This window comes from Aptenodytes patagonicus, chromosome 6 (genome assembly GCF_965638725.1).
Source record: "Aptenodytes patagonicus chromosome 6, bAptPat1.pri.cur, whole genome shotgun sequence".
NCBI classification, from domain to species: Eukaryota; Metazoa; Chordata; class Aves; order Sphenisciformes; family Spheniscidae; genus Aptenodytes; species Aptenodytes patagonicus.
The window spans coordinates 48,398,624-48,421,763 of record NC_134954.1 but is presented as its reverse complement, the minus strand read 5'-3'; the positions used below and the strand labels follow the sequence as shown (position 1 = coordinate 48,421,763).

Genomic DNA, 23,140 nt, shown 5'->3' with positions numbered 1-23,140 from the left:
GTTACAGATACGTGCCCCTGTGCCCCAGCATCATATCATCACAGCAGCTGCAGGAACAGCAGCTTCAGGGGACATTCGGTGTAGTCCTTGAAGTCCTGAGCTGGACCATACTCAAGGACTTAAAATTTGGTTAAGTTTCACTACACCTTTAAAAGATGGCAATAGGCAAATTTCTGACAACAACCAACCACTGCCAAAATGCCTAGTTCTGGCTGAACCAAAATGAAAGATGATGCTGGCAACTGGCAGAGCAAACATGGGAACAGTTTAATTAATCTCATACCACAAGGGCAGAGTTTAGTACAGTTCAGAGGTTGTCTTTGCTGGAGCTGACTCCCCCTAGAGAGGACACAGATCTGGGGACTTCCCCTCTGAGCACAACCAGATCTTAGGAGTGACACTTGCACCCAGCATCCTGGGTCTCCATGATGCCCAGCAGGCCATGGACAAGGCCCTTCTTGTAATGAAGCTCATGAGACATCTACCCATGAAGCTTTCATTAGTGTCTTGTTCCATCTCTGTTTTAGAGCAGTGAAGTACCTTGCTTATTAATTACAGGCTAATGGCAGAACTTAGTCAGAAAAACATAGCAAAACTGGTAGTTTTAAAAGAAGCCCAATAGCTTCTTGAATAAATACCTCCATGGAAAAGTGTGATTAAAGCTTAGCACAAGGCCTAACGCTGTTCCAGACAAGAAGCTTCAACTTAAGGAAGAGTTTCCCCTTCATTCTCCAACAAAGAATTTGAGGGAGATGATGAAATGAAAAATAACGCCCCTAACAAGATCTACTGGGAATAATGCTATACATTATACTATACATCAGCTACAATGCTAGCTGAAAGGAAACAAGGCAGAGTGAGTGATTTTGAACCTGAAGCATTTGAGAGGATGCATGCAGCAAAGTCTTTGCTTTTTAATAGTTACATTTTCTCATTAACACCACACCAAGAAAGAGGTCACTGAAAATAAATTTACCATAGAAAGCTCTACATTTTATGTTAGGAGTATGGCCCACATACTGCCTAATTTCATAATATGATTGGAAAAGTAGCAGCAAACCTTTTATTAAGTGTCTGAAACGTTGGGGCTTTTCAAGTAATAAGTGAAAGGAGTTACGTAACAAACTTCAGAGTAACAACAGGGGAACAAACATCAATGATTTCCATCATTTTGTAAAGCCTCTGCAAACACAAGCATCAGATTAAATGACTAGTCTTACACAGACCAACAATACAACCATCATATAATGGAATTCATTTAAAGAGAGATTTCTGAAATAAAACAGAAGACTGGGATCTAATGGCTTACATGATTTAATACAATGGGCTAGCAGAGCTGAAAGATACTAAAGAATCCCCAAAGAGGAAACATGAGCTTAATTTTACATTCCTTTGGAAAAAATCTCACACATACACACTGTTTTGTACCTACTAATTTATGTCATAATCATGGCAATTACTTCTGTCATTTCAGAAAATAAGGGGAAGTGGGGAATCAAAATAGCCTCTTATGACCACATGACATCACTGAGTTTGATTAACTACAAGTTAATAATTAGTTCTATTTGGACTCTTACTGGCACAAGATTTGCTTCAGCCTCAATACAGATCTACAAACCATCCATACTGCTAAATATCAGTGTCCCACTTTCAGGGAACTCAACATGCCTCAAATATCTGAATTTTGGTCTTTTCTGGAAAAGATTTTCAAGCAAATATTTTCTTCAGGAAAAAAAGAACAGACACATCCCATTCTAAACACAGGACAATTTCCTTCTGTAAGCTATTGGTAATTCGTGTATATTAGCAATTCATGCTTTTAGGTATTGAAGCATAGCTGTCGGCTGCTAGATAAGCTCATCCATGAGCTTCTCATTGGTCAACAGCTACATGTTTGGCTTTATCCTTGTTGATCTTTGGTCTTTTTTTTTTTTTTTTTTTTTTTTTTTTTTTTTTTTTTTTTTTTTTTTTTAGGAGCTTTCTTCATAAACTCAGCCATCTTTTGTATCATTCTATCTGCACCTTCTACACTAGCCCAAGGGTAAGAGATGGCAACAGCACTACCAGAGTCCTCTGACAAGCATAAAAACCTTCCCTCACCCCAACGCTCTTCAGCTCAGTTGCCACATAGGAATAGGAAGAATGTAAGGTACACCACTTTGCCTGCAGGGATGAATGAATCCTATTTTGTTCATGTACACCACACTTGTAACAGACTTAAAAGAAAAGCAACAAAAAAACCCACAGAATTTTGTTAGATGATCTTTATAACATACTTTTTTTTTTTCCCCTTCCTCTTAAGGGAACTGTTCATATTTCTCTAACTTTGTAAAATATTTTGGCATATTAAAAATATTCTTTATACTACATGATATATGCATAGTCCAAAAATGACTTAGAACACAATGCAAAATTTAAGGTATACTTAGTCAATTGTATACAAATTAGTCCTTCATATAAAGAGAAAGCTTACAAAATACAATACTCCAGAAGTTTTCTGGTATGACAATTTATTATTATATGGAATTGACTACATTTGCAGGGATACATAATCCTGTGACTGAAGAAATTACATTCTCAGACTTTCATCAATTTTAAAACTTTGTTTGTAGCTTAACACTATGACAAAGCTCTCACAAAAGATTTGACACCAATATGATGTGACACAACTGAACCAAACCTTAATTTCACTCACAGTAAGAAATCACAGGATTAAGTAACACTGTGCAGTCTTTTAGAAAAGTTTATTGCTTCCAGATGGATGCAAGTTTCCTTTCAGCACCAATTGTATCTTCTGTACACAGGGTGCCAATGTTACTATAAATATAGACAAAAGCAGTTATAAAGATAAATTATTAAAATATTGACATAAACAGGCTCATACAATACCACTTCTCTCCACAAAGTAAGGACAACTACATCAGAGTGATGTGTGTATCCTAAATGTTCCATATAAAAACATGTAGTCTTTTTAGAAATTACAGCCCTTATATGAACAAGAACAAATTTACAAGGTATCCATAAAATCACTTCTAATTCAAACTGCGTGCTCTTTGCCCCATGTTGTGTAGTGCCATGTGTTTCACTGCATGGTGCATACTACCAAGACGTCCACCTGTGCCCATGTATCTGCGCAGCAAGCTAAGTATATGCTTACTTCATTTAGCAGCAGAACTGTTGAATACACACTGCAATACACTTACGTTAAAATAAAACTAGAATTATAAATAATAAATGTCTTTAAGCTAATTTAAATTTCAAACCATGTATGTAAGACACTGATAAAGTACATCAACAGCTCTACAAAATGTTTTCCAGAAAAAAATAATTCTGGGGAGTATCTGATTAGACTATCAGAAAACTATATATAATGCTATTTTGGAAATCAAAATACACTCAAAAATTATCAGGTAAAGCCAGTACTTTGAGTTGTTTTAATATTTTATGTTGTTATACAGTTCAGGAATTATAAGACTAAATAGTAGTATGTCATTTAAAACACATTATTTGAAATTTTCACAAGATTCTCAAACATCAAAAGATCTCCATCTTGGTTTTGATTTGTGTAATAACCAGTGCATAAAGTAGAATAAGTTAATGCATTTTAAAGAACATGCAGAATCCACAAAATGCTTTGTGAATAAAATTTTAGCATTAAGTACCGTGAAATTCAAAATTAACTATCAGCATAGAAATAGCTTTCACTTTTACATCAAACTACATTAGTATACTAAGTTACATACAGAAACCTACTTATTTTCTGACAGGCATATCAACTGCTTCAAAACAGAGCCACTAGTCAAAAAACCACCAACAAAGAACCCACCTCAAAATTTTCCATGATGTATGCTTTTCATCCTTGCATGCACCAATAGCCTCAAACAAGCAGTCTCCTGCTATTAAAATAGATATTTTAAGCAAATTCCTTGACATCTCCCATCTACTCCGCTTAACTCCAGTGTGGTAACTGTAGCTACATACCACATTCCTAATTGCAGTCTATTCCTATTCCTAGTACTAAGAAGGACTAAAATCAAACAGAAAGACTACTGATCAACATGTCAAAAAAAACCTATTTCAGATGAGTTTTCACTGTTGGAGAAATGCATGTCCGACGACAAAGATACAATTCAAACCGCTCATAATACATACGAATTTTTACTCCCCCAAACTTTTAAATGCCTAGCATTACACCAAATGGACACATACGTACAGGGATTACCACTATGAGGTTGAAGTAAACATCTTACTTGCAGATCCTAAGAATTTTACTCACCGCATGAAGATCCTGCATATGGTTGCAGGATCAGAGAGAGATTCCTATCCAAAGCACCCATACAGCAACTAACAGAGATGCATCTTCAGACTGTCTCCAACGGGCGCTTGCACAGTATGTGCGTTATTGTTACTATTCTACCTAAATTTTCCTCTATCACAATATTAAACTTATCTTGCTCATTGAAAACTAAATTGAACAAATCTGACTTTCTACACATATCCAGCCACATGTTACAAATCAGACAATAATCTTTGACTTAGCCTTCAAGTGAACCAGTGCAAGAAAATTATGATTACCTGTGTTCAATAATTAATTACTATAGATACCTTGGCACACATCTTTGAGCTGTTGACATAACAAATGGATGTTTTACATTGAGGGTCATCTTCTACCCTGTGAATATCAGAAATCTTCTGAAAGAGATTTATGGAAAAAAAACAGCTAAGCATATTGAAGCTGCACTCTTTCCTAACCTTGAGGTTGATGAAACTAATTACTCTTCTGGAATGGTTTGTAATGGTTTCAGACTCATATCCTATACAAGTTTAGCTTTTGTATTTGGAATTTAACTTTCCTTCTCCACAATAAAAATAAAAAACCCCAAGACTATAGTAATTATAAACATACATATGAGCAATATTTTCAAGGCACTTACGGCTAAGAAATACAGGTTTCCTATACAGTCTGCTGCTGTATTGTAATTCTTAACAGCATTTAATAAAATTAACCTCTTGATATTTTGTCAGCCAAAGAACTCATATACTTTAAACTGTATCGATCCACCAATAAAAATAAGTACCTTGCAAATGGAAGGCTAGGCAAACTGAAGTTCAAATTCTACCAAGAAAGCTTGCTTAGTAGTGCAAATACAGATGGAGTTACAGACTAGTGCGTGTGCTTTTACATAAAATATCATTTAAATATAATTTAACCTGTTTCTGGTACGTAAGACCAGCAACACCAGGTCAGAGCAAAAGTCCATCTGTCCTGGTATCTTATGTCAAACCATAGCCACAAGCAGATGCTAAGAGAAGAGGAGCAGGAATAAAGCAAGCATTTATTCTATTTTCCACTAATACTTTTCCACTCTCCACCTGTTTTCATTTGGGACACCCTGAACTGACTGCAGTTTCTACACATTTAACAGCACTCAAATGAGGCCTTCCACCTCCAGCTGAATCCACAAAATCTTTTAGCATTAACAATATCCTTTGGCAGTAAGTTTTGCAGTTCTCTTACTTGCTGCATGATTATTCCTTTTGTTTTGAGCCTGGTTCTTCTTAGCCTTATTAGATGCACCATATTTCTTATGTTGGAAGATAGAAAGCCATTGCCATCTGCTCTCTCCAGGACCTATCTCAACTGCCTCCCTTTCAGACCAAAAAGGGCCAGCCTAGTCCATCACTCTCATCCAGGAGCCATTCCTTACCTTTAATCATTGTCACCCCCTGAACCTTCTCCAGTCCCACATCATCTTTGTTGAGAACACCAGAACTGCACACAGTATTCAAGATATGGTTAAATAACTGTTGGTTTATAGAGCATACAAACATCTGGTTTAGTCTCTATTTATGTCCTAATGATCCTTAACATAATAATCCTAACAACGGTTTAAGTGACAGATGACATTTTCCACATAATAAACCTATGATCATATACGTTAGGAATGGTCTAGCTACAGCTCCTGATCTTGATCCCAAGCTGATGGCATTCAAATAAGTGCAGTATGCTTAATTATATCAACTCTTGGACTCACTGTCCCATTGCCCAGTCAAATTGGTAAAACAGCCATGCCTCTGAAGCTGTGCTGTAGGACATAACTGACAATCTCTAAATGCTTTTCCACTCCTATTTTAACAGTCCCCAAAAAAACAAGTTCAGCATTTCTGCTTTTCTGTGTTTATCCCATGCCATTTTCTCTCTTCCATACTCCTTCCAGACTGCATTGTTAATATACCAAAGGCACTATGAACTTTTCAGGCAGCTTTCACTCCATGAATTAGACAAAGGAAACAAACATTACAAACACTGAAACAAAGATAAGCGTATTTAACAACAGCTTTCTTTTTACTGTAAGTTCATTTTATTAGTCTGTTCCTGCATACAAACTAATATTGCTAAATTGTTAAACTTGCAAATGTAAAAAGCAATAGCTGCTTTAAGCAAGACAAAACAAGCATATATGTATAAATTACATTGTAAGTTCAGTACTGAATTTCTGTGTGTACGTTCCACAAATGGTTTCCATAAAACAAGTGAGACCTCGGGACGAAATTTCAAAAACACCACCTGCTTGTTTCCATCATATCTTAAATAATTAACTCCTCAACAAATGTAAGTGCAAAACAAAAAAAGCCTATTTCATTTTTGTTTGTACTATAGTAAAAGAAAAAAACCACTACAAACATTTCTTAGGTACTCTTTTTGTCTGCTAAGCACTTTTCTAAAGCAACCATAGTTATTACTAGTCCTCCATCACAAAAGATCTATGAAACAGAGAAGGATCTGGAGGATATTCTTAGTTTAATCACAGCCTTGTTTAATGAGTGTGTTGCAGTCAAGTGACCAAGAAACATTTCATTTCACATGAAAAATTCAGAAGCATTCTTCTTCCTTTAATAAAAATAATACCAAGTTAAAAATAGACATCTATATACAACCTTCTCCTGATTATTGTAATATATCAATATATTTAGGTTTACCCTGGAATATGCCAACTGCAGAATTTACTAAATGAAACCACAAATGTGTTCAAAGTTTGACGTCGACATGAGTTACCACCATCTATAGCCAGTATTATTCACTGGTGCTATGATAATTTTGATGCCTAACTAATTACCTCACCCCCAGTTACACTACAAAGATATGACAGAGCAGGCCTTTGGGAAGTCCAAAACCATCCAAGTATGAAATCTTTCAGTACCTTTCTTGACAGAGCTGTTTGACAAGTCTCCAAAAGGCCCTGCGACAAACAGCATACCAGGGAGAGGACTTGGTACAGGAGCAGTCTCATTTTGAACCACCTTCAGAACAGTCAACAGATCAGCCAGGCAAAGATGTGCTGTTTTCTCACAGAAAGCCAGCAAGGTATCTTGAAATTTTTCCTATTTGGTTTTAGTAATTTATTTACAAGAATTTTCATTTAGGTTAGAATAACATAGGCTTTTTTTTTTAAAAAGCCATTTTCCTATAACGTTATTTTTAAGTGAGAATACTTATTCTATTTCTACTATGCTGTACTGAAACAATAGAGAAAAAAATAAATACAAAGATGATTTTTAAGCATCTGTCTCACAGGGGGTTTTAATAGAACGGTGAGCATTTAATTACTCAAACTCAGAACAGTATCTGCGAAACAGCAATATATTTAGTCGTAAGTATTTATTGCTGTTACCCTTAACTTGATCATTTGTATGTCAAATTTTGTTTTTCCAAGACTGACTGCACTGTGTAAAGATCTGTTTCCAGGATACATATAATTGTGCAGTACGTAACATCTGTTGCTTTGCATTTTCTGAGCTTCACAAAGCATACTTTCCTATATTCATTTGAGTGTATGGACTGACAAGAGAGATATATTGTCACAGTTCAAATAAACCAACAACTACAGCAACTACTCTGTACTGAAACGCATCTGAGTAACTACCATCTTACATAGCCCAAATAGACAAAAGCCAGGAAATTCAGAGTTCAGCATTGAATTCTGTTCATGAACTGACCATTTGTTTAAAATTGCAACACACAGGCAAGAAACAGCCACATGCTAGATTAGAGGACTGGAAGGTAAACCAAGTTACTGTACATTTTTTATCAGCAATTTAATATATTCCTACATCTACAACTAAACAAGAAGTCAGAGGAGGGAGGAAGTTGCACAAGATCTTAAACATGAGAAGTAGAATTTTCTTTCATCAAATCCCTTACAGAAAGGCTACCATACATCAAGGCTCACATGAAAAGCCAGACCTACAATTTTTATTTTTTTTAAAACGCCTTTTATTTTTTTTTAAATAAACATATTTATCTGTGTCTGTTACCACTGACAGACCATGAGAGAAAACAGCAGCTTCCGTACTACTAGTAAGGAAAACTAATCGTTCCTTGTAACATAAAGCCAATGGTGGGCCTGGAAAATAATTTTTAATTCTTATGTAAGTTACCCTGGGATCATTTGAATAATTTGTGATCCATTCTGGTTTCTGAGCTCCAATTTTACAAAAATCAAGCGTTGTGGCTTACAATCATTCTATATGCTCTGGCTTACAATCTGTCCTGGTTTTGGCTGGGTTAGAGTTAATTTTCTTCCTAGTAGCTGGTACAGGGCTGTGTTTTGGATTTAGTAGGAGAATAATGTTGATAACACACTGATGTTTTAGTTGTTGCTAGGTAGTGCTTACACTAGTCAAGGACTTTTCAGCTTCCCATGCTCTACCGACTGAGAAGGCTGGAGGTGCACAAGAAGCTGGGAGGGGGCACAGCCAGGACAGCTGACCCAAACTGGCCAAATGGATATTCCATACCATGTGACATCATGCTCAGCATATAAAGCTGGGGGGAGTTGGCCGGGGTCGGCGACCGCTGCTCGGGAACTGGCTAGGCATCGGTCGGCAGGTGGTGAGCAATTGCATTGTGCATCACTTCCTTTGTATATTCTATTACCATCATTATTATTATTATTATAGTTCAATTATTAAACTGTTCTTATCTCAACTCACAGGTTTTCTCACTTTTACTCTTCTGATTCTTTCCCCATCCCACCGGGGCAGGGGAGAGTGAGCAAACGGCTGTGTGGTGCTCAGTTGCCAGCTGAGGTTAAACCACGACACAATCGTATTACAAAACCTCCAAATTAAGTGTGGCTTGAAGCATTTTCTTGGTTTTGCAATTTAAGAGCTTACGTATTTATTGCATCAGTCTCAAAGTTGCTAAGAGCTATGTTGTCATTGATAGATATACATAAAGAGCTCAACATGAGTTCTGTGCTTTGTTTTCTTCCATCTCTAATATTCATAAAATAACATTCAATATTTGGCATTTACAATAGACATGATGCTGAAATATTTTACAATCTTCAGCTAGGATGACAAACGTAAATCACACAGAAAAAAATTCTTTTAATCAAATACCCACCCATCAAAGAATAAACTGAGGATGTTCTTCAATCTTAAAGAGAAACAAAGTAGGCAAATTTGGGGAAGGAATAAAATCAGAAGCACCCCCTCAATCTCTACATAAGCATTTTTAAACACTCCCATTTACAAGCATGATAAAGATACAAATACAGCTCAAGGCTTCAAACAAATGCACTCATCTCTGAGCACCAAACTCCTTCCCAAAAGATAAACTCAGCTAATACTATTCTACACCATAAACAAGCCACTCCTGATAACTGTACCTAAATAATGGGGATTGGGATGTTGTGTGAAACACAGAAACAAAGAAGAGCTGGTAATATTGGTAGTTCTAGTATCACGAAACTTCCCAGTTTGTGGGACATTTCTTGTTGCTCTGCTGAACCTACACTGGGGGGACAGGTTATGACTCCATGAGGAAACGCAATAGGAAAACAGTTACTTTGAGACCTTACAGGACGCAAAATGTTCTTATTCAATAGTGCATTTTTAAGCTGCATGCTTTGATAATAACAAAACACATGTTTATAAAGAAATTCAGGTTCAACCAAGAAAGCCACAAACGCATTATAAATGAGTTAACTATTTTTTTCCTTTAGCAGCATTGTCACTGAAAAATATTAACACAAGTCAATTACTTTTAACTTCAAAATCACCTTTGGAACGAATCAGTTTGGAGTAAAAAGGTATAACTAAATGACAAGGCATATCCATAAATGAAGCTAAAGAAATACCAGAAGCCTAATTATTTTTCAAAATATTAAGTCTCATGCATGCTTAAATACACATTTAACTTTTAAAACCACAAGCAGTATTATGTGAAAGTAACTACTATCTCTACACAAGCATACATTTTGTTGGAAACAAAATAATTAGCCACTTTTCCAAATTATAAAAAGTCAACACACCATTTTTTCCTCCAGAGGGCCACAGCAAAACAGTTTGATAGTAAAATCTACAGTCCTACAAAAAGGATTTCTATGCTCAGCCAGAGTGCAGAAATAGGAAGTACTAATGTCTTCAACTCTTCATCGTAACTACATAAAATCCAGTTACCCAGATAACTTCTACATGTCAAAGAGAGATTATAATACATCTGGTTGTTCATCCAAGAGGAGGAGTTTCCAACACGTTAAGAACCCATTTTTGGTTGCATTTACAGGGTCATGACTTCCCTGCCAGTTGCAGTGCCACATGCACAACTGAATTTCAGTTGTGCTTGCATTTTCACTTATTCAGCTACACTTAAAGATGTGATCCTAAACTGGTATTGCTGTCCGAAGGATATTATCTGCAATCCAACTAAAAGGGGAAGGGTTCCTAAATTGTAAGAAGGGAGTTCCAAAACTTCTTCCCTAGTGAAATAGTTTGAGAAATACCATCCTTACACTTAGTCTGCTGACGCAAGTATTTTTGAGACCACCTAAACAGTTGGAAGGAGGACGTTCTAGTCACTTATTTCAAGTTAGCAGTTTAAAAAAAATTATCATAAAATGGTATTTTAAAAGGTTAATTTATTAACTTTACCGTTGCACTCAACTCTGTAGTATGTCAGAGAATGGTGAAACACAATTAACTCAAAAAATTGACAGTTAATGTCTATGAGACAGGAATCAGTTTAGAAAAGGATCTGAGTAGAATGCAATTCTATAGCAGTCCCAGTAGTAAATGACAAAAAGGTCAAATTTTGAAAGGAAACAGCAGATACCACCACAAAACTAGCAGATGTTCCTAGAGGATCATCTGTACAAAAACATAAGCATATGTGAGAGAAATCCAACACTATCACAAAATCAGTTGGTGTCTAACATAATAGCAGTTCCTTATGGCAATATGGTAATACATGTATCAGATACTCAACACATTATGTTTTTTTGTCTGCACATACTGTTACGACATAAGTCATAAAAACCAGGACCACTGATTTCCTTGAAAGGAAAACATTAGTTCCACAACCCACTAATGTTAAGGTACACAAAGACTATTCAATTCTTCAGGTTTATGTTCTCAGATTTTCAGCCGTTTAGGCTTTTTCATAAATTGTCCAAGAAGGATAAACATATTTTTAAAGTACTATGTGTATTTAAGTAAAAACTTCCTTCTAAAGGCAGTGCATAATATAGTTGGATATACCTAAATGAAACAGAAAACAAAAAGGGATTCCTTCTATCCAATACCTACTTGTTTGTTTTTTCAATAATTGCAACACCACCTATTATTTATCTGCTGCTCTTTTAATATACAGTTAACAAATAAGATATCTACAATGAAAGGAAAATTGTTTATGTAAGTTTTGTTTATTTTGACTCCAACAAGACAGATGGCAGACTTTCCTGCTTTATTTTTATTTCTATTTTGTAACTGTAAAATAAAGATAGAAATGTCTTAATTTGAGCATGTCTTTTGTCAAGATACAAAATAAGAAAATGCAAAAGAACATCATATTCTGAATTCTAACCCATTTATTACCATGAACATGTTACAACTATGGAGGCAAGCTTATATGGATTTACCATAGCAGAAGACCCGATTAGGAACCATGATCCCTACAACTATCCCACACAAGGTGCTACAGAACCACATCCTACACACAGTCCGAGGAGAGAAACAGTCGCAGACAAAGAAAGTAGGCAGCAGTTTCAGACTCTGAGCGGCCAAGCTATTCACCAGATTTTGTATTTGTTTCCTGCAGACATTAACTAAAAAAAAAAAAAAAAAATTAGGAAAGGATTTCAGGAATTATGTAGCTTCTTGGACGTTTACAGAGCACTGCTTCTAAATGTGAGGGACTGCCTGAAAGAAACCACACATTTTCCAATAAACTACACTCGAAAGTCAAGATAAGTTGGTAACATTTGATGCAACAGAAAAGGTATAAAGGTGCATACTAGAGAGACACAAATTCAGGGATGATATGGTAAAATGACAACCAAGAAAAGATTACAACAGCACCTAGAATATGAAAGAGGGGTTAAAAAAAAATAATGTTTCTCAAAGGCTGAAGAACAGCACAATTCAGAAACTGAGATACAAGATAAATGCTTAGATAAGGGATTTGACTGCATACTGTTTTTAATGATTTAAAAAGAACATTAATTTACACTGAAGAAGGGACTCTTAGCCCTACAGCACTATCACAGACATGAAAATAGCACTAGCATGGACATCAAAGATTGGTTAGTATATCAACTTTTTTTTTAATATACACTTTTGGATTCTTTCCATCATGCTATATAAGCAAGACCATCAATTTCCTCTTGCACACCTTTGCACAGAAAGCATAGTCAAAAGAGTTGGCAATTATTCTATGTACAAGAAAATTATGGAAGTTTGATAATACTATTTTTTTTAAACGAACTTGCATCCTACCTCTCTTTACTTCACCACCTTATTATGTCTCCTCTGACTTGCCAGTGATTTCCCTACCCTGTATCACGCATACCTCACGCACTATGGCAGCACCCTGCATGTCTTCCTATCTGCCCAGCAACAGCTTCAGTTTCCCCTCCGTTCACCAATATCCCTCTCCACAGTACCCACAAATCCCTCCCACACCCATATGGCACTTCACCAAAACCCTTACACTCCCTTAATATATCAGCTCACCCCCACCTCCTGATTGCTCCTTGATTCCAACCTGTCTTTCTTCAATTGGCCTGCTCAGCAGCCAAAAAACAGCACCAGCTACGTCTGGCTTGTTACTGGTGTGCCAAATGCCTGATGATGCATAATATGCCAAGCACCCAGCCAGCCACCGTCCCTTGCTCGCCAGGCAGGCGGAAGAGATGAATAAAGCAGAGCATCGCCTTATCTATACTAGTATATGGCAAGGCGTACTTATTACATAGTGCAACAGGAGAAGTGAAGAAAAACAAAAAAACAACCACAAAAACAAAACCCATCACCTTTAGGCAAGTCTAAAACTTGCCATTTTATGGCCTACAAGAGCTTTAAGGTAACACAAACCACAATATCACCAATAGAAATAGTTTTGCATTAAAAAGAAAAGGCCATGAAGAAGAGTTATTACTTTGTGTGAAAGCTAAATAAATCCTGTTATTTCAAACTCATGTAGCATCAGAATCCAACTCACTAACACATGCACAGCTTAACACGTATGTGAACCCAAACACACACAAATACAATTTGCAAGACCTAGCACAGAAATGTATTTTCTGGAACAAAGATTTAAATATCTGATCTCTCTCTTTGGAGGTAGAGAATTGTAGTACATAAAAAAGCCAGTATTAGATGCCCAGGGTATGTTAATCCCTTTCAACATAAGCAGAGAGGAGCATAAACATGAAATACAAGAAAAACACCAGAAACGTAAATTGTTCCACAAACACATAGCCATGAACTGATTTGCTGATAAAGGATAAAAGACAGACAGAGAATCGAGACATTATGTCTAGAAGCCACCTGAAATAAAGAATAAATTTTAAAAGACCTTTAATTAGTATGTCCTTAAATATTTTTAATTTTTCACAAAAGTTGTAAAATAATAAATTCTTTCACAGTTTCATGCAGCATTTATCTAAAAGACATTAATTTTATGGACTTCCTTGAAAAAGATTTAAGAGTGTCTTACAAGTTCAGACACCATGGGATTGTTTAAAACTGCATGCTTTCGTCCTCCAATTTACATCTTACATATTAATGTGATACATGTACATCTCACTCTCATGAGTGAGTTACACTTCATATTATTTTTTTTATGTCTCTTCCTTAAAAATAGTTTTCCTATTTGGACAATAGATAAGCCACTTAAAGAAATTATGCTCTCTACACATCAGGAGTAGATTCAAAAGCTTTGAATTTCACCAACGTGGCACTTCGGTAATTCACATTTTGTAACAGCCAGTTCCCATTTCCATTATTCCTGACTGACCGATAGACTGACAGATGTCTTACTTTAGAGATCCCAAACAGACTATTGGTATCTATTTCAGCCACATCTGTTCCTAAATAGCCTTGGCAGCAGGCCACTATGCACTTGGAATTAATTTTAAGTCCTTTATTGCTAACTCTTTCACTGTTGCAATACATCAGTGATTTTTTTCCTTATTGCTGCACTTATATAGCATATATATAAATCTACGTTTTAGAATAATATAAACAAGAACTATAGTATACCATATATAAGAATAGTATACTTAACATATTGATCTTTTTTACTTCATTATGAAAATATATATTCAATAATACATTAACCTCTGGATTGCTCCAGAGATCTTACTTTCTTATTGGTCAATTAATTTAGAATATTATGTTCAATTACTTATATTAAAAAAGCAAGTTTTATTGAAATTATTATTATTATCCAAATACTCAGTCCAGCCTACATGCTGTCAGTCTGAGAGAACAACTTCATATACGCTTCAGTCAAGTACACTACACACACAAGAAACTACACTTATAAAGTTTTTCGTAATGATCAAAAGCCTCCAGACTTCGCATACCAATAAAACACTGAGCGAGTGCCAGTCTTGTTCCATTTCCTATCTGACAGGAATCTGCTGAAAAATTGCAATTATTGTAAATCAGGAAATTCTGTGGCAATCTTTAAAAAGATGCTGAAGGCTTTAAAGAAATATCAGGATTAAAGTTCTCATTCAACAGCAAAAAACAAGCCGTATTGGAAGAACAGCATAAAGAAGACTGAATTGACACTATTTGTACTGAAACTGTTCTAAAATACAAATGATTCCCACATCCACTGCTGCCAATCGCCTACATTTCATTAGTTTTTAAACTTTAGCTACACCAAAAAAAAAAAAAATCCACTCTGAGCATTTAGAATCATAGAATCATTAAGGTTGGAAAAGTCCTCCAAGATCATTGAGTCCAACCATCAACCCAACACCACCATGCCCACTAAACCATGTCCCTAAGTGCCTCATCTACACGTCTTTTAAATACCTCCAGGGATGGGGACTCCACCACTTCCCTGGGCAGCCTGTTCCAATGTTTAACCACTCTTTCAGTAAAGACATTTTTCCTCACGTCCAATCTAAACCTCCCCTGGCGCAACTTGAGGCCATTTCCTCTCGTCCTATCGCTTGTTACTTGGGAGAAGAGACCGACACCCACCTCGCTACAACCTCCTTTCAGGTAGTTGTAGAGAGCGATGAGGTCTCCCCTGAGTCTCCTTTTCTCCAGGCTAAACAGCCCCAGTTCCCTCAGCCGCTCCTCATAAGACTTGTTCTCCAGACCCTTCACCAGCTTCGTTGCCCTTCTCTGGACACGCTCCAGCACCTCGACGTCCTTCTTGTAGTGAGGGGCCCAAAACTGAACACAGTATTCGAGGTGCAGCCCTACCAGTGCCAAGTACAGGGGCACAATCACTTCCCTACTCCTGCTGGCCACACTAGTTCTGATACAGGCCAGGATGCCATTGGCCTTCTTGGCCTCCTGGACACACTGCCAGCTCACGTTCAGCCAGCTGTCAACCAGCACCCCCAGGTCCTTTTCCAACAGGCAGCTTTCCAGCCACTCTTCCCCAAGCCTGTAGCGTTGCATGGGGTTGTTGTGGCTGAAGTGCAGGACCCAGCACTTAGCCTTTTTACATTTGTTCTTAAATGTAAATAATATTTTTTTTTCCATCATTCAGTCATTCTTATTATCTTCTGGGAACTTCTAAAAATCACATATAATATTCAAATCTGTATGTAAGATAGCTTTCTTTGCTATGGTTTTGAAGCAGCATCCAAAATGAGAAGCTCTACAGTTTGGGGCTGGATTATTAATACAGATAGACAAGTCTTGTTTTTTCTTAATTTCAGTGGTTATATCTATAGCATAGGAAAGCTACATAGAAAGAAGCTAGAGAAAAAAAACTAGGGACTACCGACTGTGAGCTCTACTTCTCATTGCAACGCCCACTGCATTGTTAAAAGCAAGCAACCAGCTACGGGTCAGAGGGTATCTGGCTCCGGTGAGAAGTAAAGGCTCAGCTGAGCTGCACACCCGGGCTGTAATTTTAGCATTTCAGAGGGGGCAGCCACGCCATGCTTCGCACTGCCCACGTTCCTGCTTGATACATTTGCTCCCTCAGGCTCCACATCCAGTTGCCTGCCCAGGCCTTACTTGTGCCCAAAGCTTTGTTATAATGGAGAACACAAAATTCATAACGGGTCATGCTTATTTGAGAGGAGAGAAGAGGCTGCTGGGGAGCTTACTATGAGGTCTGGAGAGTGAACAACAAAGGAAGCCTTCAAAAATCCTCAGCGAGCACTGGTAGCCAAAAACCTCTAGGAGACAGAAGCTGCAGAAATCAAAGGGAGAGTAAAGAAGGAAGTCTGCCTGATAATCATACTGCCAAAAGCTCCACAGAAACAGTGCAATGGGGCAGAACTACGCATACATGAGCGTGAAATGATCAAGCGCAGGCACAGCAGATGTCACCTGCTTGAGAACTTTAAGCTGGAGCTTTGAGTTCTATTTAGGAGAAGCTGAAGGAGCCAAGGCTGCACGAGCTACCACATGTAAGAACACACAATGGGAGCCACAGAACTGTGGACAAAAAACAACAACTTCAGCAAGACAGGAATACTTTTGAGGAACTATTGAGCAGGGGGGCAGGGGGAGTAGGGAAAAGGGGAGAAAGCGACTACCTGGCAATTCTCTGACTTGACAGACTAGAGTGACTGCCATGGAAGAAAAGTCTTTTCCAAAATTACGAAGAATTACTACATACAAGTCCAAGCAAGAGACATTTTATTTAGCATCACTGGCAAAGGGTGAAGACCTGACCTGACCTTTTAGAGCCTAAAGTAAACTACATTATGAAGGTTTTGGTTTGGAGAAAGTATGCTTAAGCCAAACCCCGGTGGAACAGGCCTATCCAGACAGCCATCGACCATCTCCCCTACCTTCTGACAGCACTGCACTGCTGTACTTCCGTTACACCAAATGAGACAGTAACACAGATGGCTCCTCCCAGCACCAGTACAGGTCCCACACTTGCAACACCCCAGAGTAACTGCTACTGGGATACAAGATAGCATGAGGGAAAAAAACCATTCAGCTTCCAAAACCTGTATTTGACCTCTGCAACTGCATCAGCAGGAACGGCTACAGATGACATAGTGGTGGCATCCATACCAACTGAGGAACTGAAAATCCTCTTATCTTCAGCGTAAGTACTTGACATTTAAGAATTTGGAAATCCTATGGTAAAAGTTCATAGCCTACCACAGACTTCAGGAAAAACCTAGCATTTGGCAGACACCACTGCCTTTTCCACTGAAGCTAGTAAAGAAGTAGGACATTAAGAACTACTCAGAAACCAAAATATTCAGCAGGTCAATACAACATAGTACAAAACTGAATTGCCAGAGACAAGAAAATATTGGCAAATATTTAATACATGTGCGGTAAAAGCCCAAATCCTGATATAATTGACACCAACTTGTCAGTGCTGCTTTCCATAAGATCCCTGAAGTTTTGCCATCTGCAATATGCCTGACTTTAAGCACTGTGTGCTTTATCACCTCACAGGAACTAAGACAGAAAAGCTCACAATGTGTGTATAAGTAAGCTCAGGATAAAAAGATCTTACACAAAGTAGCAATTTAGGGGGTGGATTATTCCTAGAAAAACAAAATACCAGAATATATTCCCATCCCTGGAAGCATGAAGCAATACATATTGAAATTCATTCTTCCTGTCTGTACCTTAAAAATCTTTCACTGGTGACAATTAAAAGACAATCGTGGACCCAACTTCCTGATATATGACAATTCAAGCTACATTAAAGTAGCCAGAACATAAAGTGGCAATCATATTAGAGCACTGCACACAGAACTAAATAATTAATAAATCTCACTTCAGATCACATACACAGAGACCTGTAGTTAACCCCAAAAGGGAAGGAAGAGAGGCTACAGTGTTGTGTAACAGCATTACTAAGGCACCCAGACTGACTCCACAAGAGGAAGGACCGTACGCACACCAGTGCAGCCTTCATCAAAACTCAATGGTCCTGCTGAAAAGCAGGTATCTAAGTCTGAGCACAACACTGCATTAACATGGTTACACTATTCGGAGGATAAGAGTCAATAGTTGTGCATGGCACCATAGCAGTTTGATTTCAGTAGCTCTGGTATCCCAACATGGTTACATGAAATGAAGCATAACAACTTCAGCGGTGAGCATCTGAGTATTTCTCTGCAGCAGCAGTACTGGAATCCCAGGTTTCCACACCACTCTCGAGCCTCTGCAGCATACAGACTACCTTGAAGAGGAACAGATTATCATAACATAGAAAAACTGGTATGTGGAAGAAACTTTGTTTCTCAGTATGCCGAATTTATGGCTGTTGGATCTTACCCATATGAAGTTTTAAGTTCTGTCCAAAATAATACTAAAATAAACCTGGTATTTTAGGCCTGGACAATCTAACTGTGCCTGGTATAGCACAGTAAGGCAACTGTGCTGTCTGGAAACTCTGCATTCCTGAACGCAACTTTGATTTCTCTTTCACATAAGCACTGGGAGGTCACTGCAGTAAACAGGCACTTCTAAGAGCTTGCATGTAGTTTTGAAAGTAAGTTTATGTTTGCACAGTTTCTAGGAGAAAAAAAAGACTATTTGAGTAAGTTTAAGGAGCATTCTTTTTCTTCTAAAACTTTTGTGTATAATTTGTTTCACTTGATCAAATCCTTTGTGACAGCACTTTCCACAGCGTGTTGCTTTATTGGAAAAGCATGGAGCAAGGACAACCTGTCACAGACACCTCATCACAAAACTCAGGCCCATCTCACAAAACCATACCCACCTACACGTGCTCCAGTTTATGTACCTGTCAAAGAGAGTAAGCTGAGAAAAGCTGATGCAGCAGAAACAAAATCAAATCCTCTTACTGTTCTGCCTGGGGCTAAGAAGCCATAAAACCACCATCTCTTACATTTTGTCCTTTTCATATCACCCGCCAAGAAGTAAGGGCTCTTGCCAGGAAGAGTTGACACTCAAGACGCTCACTGCGTTATGAACTATTTATTTTTTTTATTCTAATCCCCAGCATAACCTTGAAGGGAAGAGACATGCCTGACACCACTGACTTCAACTAGTTTACTGTAATCCCGTTTAAAGGCGACTCTCCATCGCCCTGCCCGGAGAGGCCCCAGCCGCAGCTCGCCTTTCCCTCGCAGCGCCGCGGGAAGGCCAACTCGCCCCGGGCGGCCCCGCGGTGCCGCCGCCCGCTCCCGGAGGCGGCCTGGGCCTGGGCCCGGGCCCGGCCCCCGCTCCCCGGCGGACACCCCCCGCCCCGCCCCACCCCACCCCGGCCCGTCCCGTCCCACCTGTGGGGCTCTCGGGCAGGATGGGGCTCCAGCGGAGCCGCCGGGCGCTCAGCACCACGTCGCAGCTCCTCTTGCTGATCTCGAAGATGCCCCTGAGGAGCGGCTCCTCTCCCGCCTCGGCCGGCGGGGCCGCCGCCAGCGGGGCCACCCTCCGCCGCTGCCGCCGCTCTTCGGGCGCCGCCGCTGAGGAGCGAGCGCGAGCGGCGCCAACGGCCGCCGCCCGCGCGCGCTGCTCCCGCGGGGGGCGGCCGCCGGCCGGGCCCTCGGGCCAGGCCCGCCTCTGGGGGCCGAGGAAGGGGGCCGCGGCGCCCAGCATGGCGGCCGCACCGCCGCCCCGCGCGACCGGCCGCTCTCAGCGTCCCGGCTGCTGCCAAGGCAGCGCCCGCCCCGCCCCGCGGGCGGAGCCGCGGCCGCCCAGGGGCCGGCGGGAGGGCGCCCGGAGCGGGACGGCAGCCGCGTCCTCGCCCGGCGCCGCCCGCAGGTCCGCCGCGAGCCCGCCAGTCCCCTCGCAGGCAGCGGTGGGTGAGGAGCAGGGAGTCAGGCTGGCCGGGGCCGCGCTGAGCGCCTCCTGGGGAAGACGTCTCTCCCTTCCGCCGCTGAGGGGGAGCCCTTCGCTGCCATCAGCGGGGCAGGACTCCGCCGGGTCACCTGAAACTGGGCCGAGCGCAGGCTGGCACCACGGCCCTGCTGCCGCCCGCTGAGGCTTCCCCGGCTGCCCAGCCTGTGCTGGGTAGCGGAACAAACCCGGGACCCTACATTAGGTACGGTGCTCTGTAGGGTAACTGGAGTACGGTGACAACGGTCAAAAGGCTTCTTACGGTTTTGTTCTCCTAAGTTACTCTTGCTTCCCCAAGGAGCGCAATGAAGGAATTCTCTAGCTACAAAAGTTCATTTTCTTTGTCAGAGTCCCATATGTCTTCTGCTTTCCTGTCGTCACTAAAATATTAGGATTATTTAGCTTTGGAAAACTGACGTGAAGTTATAATAAGCCCTTTCATACTAAAAAGGTCAAGTCCTGCACAGGTTGTGTCTATGGCTTAGCCTTAAGATAAATACCATGTTGACGTTCATGCTGCAAAACGGTATTATCATAAACCTAGGTGAAGTTATCACAATTACACATACCCTTCATAACAATTGAGGAACACAATGACTCAGCATCTGATATAAACTCGTACAACATTAGATTCGGCGTCAAGTGGGCCAATGCAGAAAGCATACCCGGAAGGTTGTGTAGTCATCCCTCACCCTCAAAGCTTAAATGCAGAGGAGGGAGACCCCTTCTTTACTCCCGCCCTGTAAATGGTAGATTTTACTGTTTGGAGGTATGACAGCTTCACTCACGGGTGCTGTAAGATTCGCTGATGACAATCTCATTAGAGCTCCAGCATCAACTCCAATTTATAAGGTGCTCCTGAGCCTGCAAAGGCTTAACTTGAAGGAAAACAGCAAGGGGTTTTTTAGTTCCGAGTTGTATAATGTCATGGTGGCTTATTCGTGCATGAAAAGGACATTTTTAAATGAGCAGTGTAGTAATTTTATCTTTAGTATTTGTAATAAGACAAATACACAACATCCCTCTGAGAAATAAAGCAAAAAATTAAAAATACTGCCTTTTGCAGGTTGATACAAATTACAGTTTAAACCACATGTGAAAATATCCAAGGCTCTTCCTGTGATGTTTCTCTCTCTAGAAGAGAAATGCTGTTACAGGTAAGGAAATCTGATTGTCTGCAATCAAACCAGCTGAGAGTCCATGAGATTATACATGATTTCATGACTATTAAGCTGCCTTCCTTAATAGTTCCATAAAAACCTGTACCAAGCTGCTAATTATGTAGCTGAGAAGACAGTTTTAAGACGTATTTAAAAAATCACTATGGTACAGCTTTTTTATACTTATTTCCATCTATTACTTTGCAACATTTAAAATATGCTATGAATATTTGGTAAATATGCAACCTGTACATGCTTTTCAATTTGCATCGAGCCATTGATACAGCTTTCACTGAAATGTAGCCCTCACCAATTTGCCTTTCTGAATCACAACGTGACCACGTAAAGTTCCTGCTTGTTAAAGCTGTTAGTGTCAGTAGTCTTATTCTGACTTTAATTGTGTCAATATTTTTTGTCCCTTAGATCTTCTTTGTTGGGATATAAATATCTTGACTGCAGAGTAATCAGATAAAATAAAGTGTAAATAATTGAAATTATGTCTAAACTGTGGGAGTTTTGTGCAAAATACATTTTTTTGCCTAAAGATAACTGCGTGACAAGGCAGGAAAAACTGCAAGCCAAACAAACAAGCTTGCCTTACCAATTTATCATTCTGGTACAACAGTAGATGAACCAATTAAACTTGTGTCTGTTATTTGGCATCGGTGATCTTTAATGTGTTTGCACTGATGTCATTCAAAAGGAAAGCTAAATCATTAACTAGAAGATAAAGCACAACATGAAACTGGGTATAGTTGAATCAATTTTGAGGCTGTATGCCCTTTATAATCCCCTGCAGTCATTTGTATTTGTTTCTGAGACCATTTATTAGCCTATCCCATCTATGTATATTATACATTGTCACCAGATAATTTCTCATGAGGTACAGGAAAGGATAAGCTGATAACTGTCTTAGAACCATAAAATAATACTATTTTCAGCACCATCAGTGGAAGACTATTACAATTCCTAAGAGACTTGTAATACCCTCCAACTGATGTCATTAAAACTTCTAACACCCTTTTATTGATGTTACTTGAAAGGTGTATTAGATCACTAACTGTTAAGATACTAAAACGTAGTAGATAAAAACATAAAATAGTAAGTGAACTGTATATAGTAACAAAAACCATATGAGGAACATACAAATCTGTTCACTCTTGGTTTGCTACTGTTCACAAATCTTCAATCCCCACAATCGTTTGTAAGTCTGAGACAGACACTTTTTCCTGGGGAAAAAAAAAATAATATTCTAAGCAAGTCTACTCTAATAGACTTATTTTTTTTAATATCACAACTTTCAGATTTGCACATTGAATTTGGAAAAACATGGAATAGTCCAGCAATATAATTTTATCCATTTTCCAGACTATGTCTGGAACTCTCACACATAGAACTTCCTTGTCCTTTATTGTAAGAAGGGTTGTGTGTATTGATGATCCCATGTAGCATCCTGTGTGATGTTCCCATATTAGAGAAAAAAAAAAGAGACACACAAGACAAACAGTAAATGTATAGCAGGAATTATATAGTAGGCAGCCAAATAGCATAGAGCACTCAACCTGCATGTAATGACCTTTATTTCTTCTACATCTTTGATCATAGCCAGAATTTGTAAGTGGCGCTTATAGGTACTTGTGATGGCAGAATGATCAAGGGACATCTAGAAATACAGTATGCTGCATGAGGAATAGGGATGATATAGAAGC

General features: G+C 39.2%; 1 protein-coding gene across 4 annotated transcripts in view; it reads right to left on the bottom strand.

Annotated features, from left to right (window-relative positions):
• The window catches only part of CERKL (CERK like autophagy regulator), a 63,564-nt gene extending 43,533 nt beyond the window's left edge, over positions 1–20,031 (bottom strand). For all 4 annotated transcript variants that reach the window (XR_012995673.1, XM_076342490.1, XM_076342489.1 and 1 more), the window contains exon 1: positions 19,716–20,031. Coding sequence is in view for 3 of the 4 variants with exons in the window: in XM_076342490.1 (XP_076198605.1) it covers positions 19,716–20,031 (316 nt within the window). In the remaining variant the exon portion in view is untranslated. The remainder of the gene's footprint in view (positions 1–19,715) is intronic.
• Positions 20,032–23,140: the final 3,109 nt, after the last annotated feature.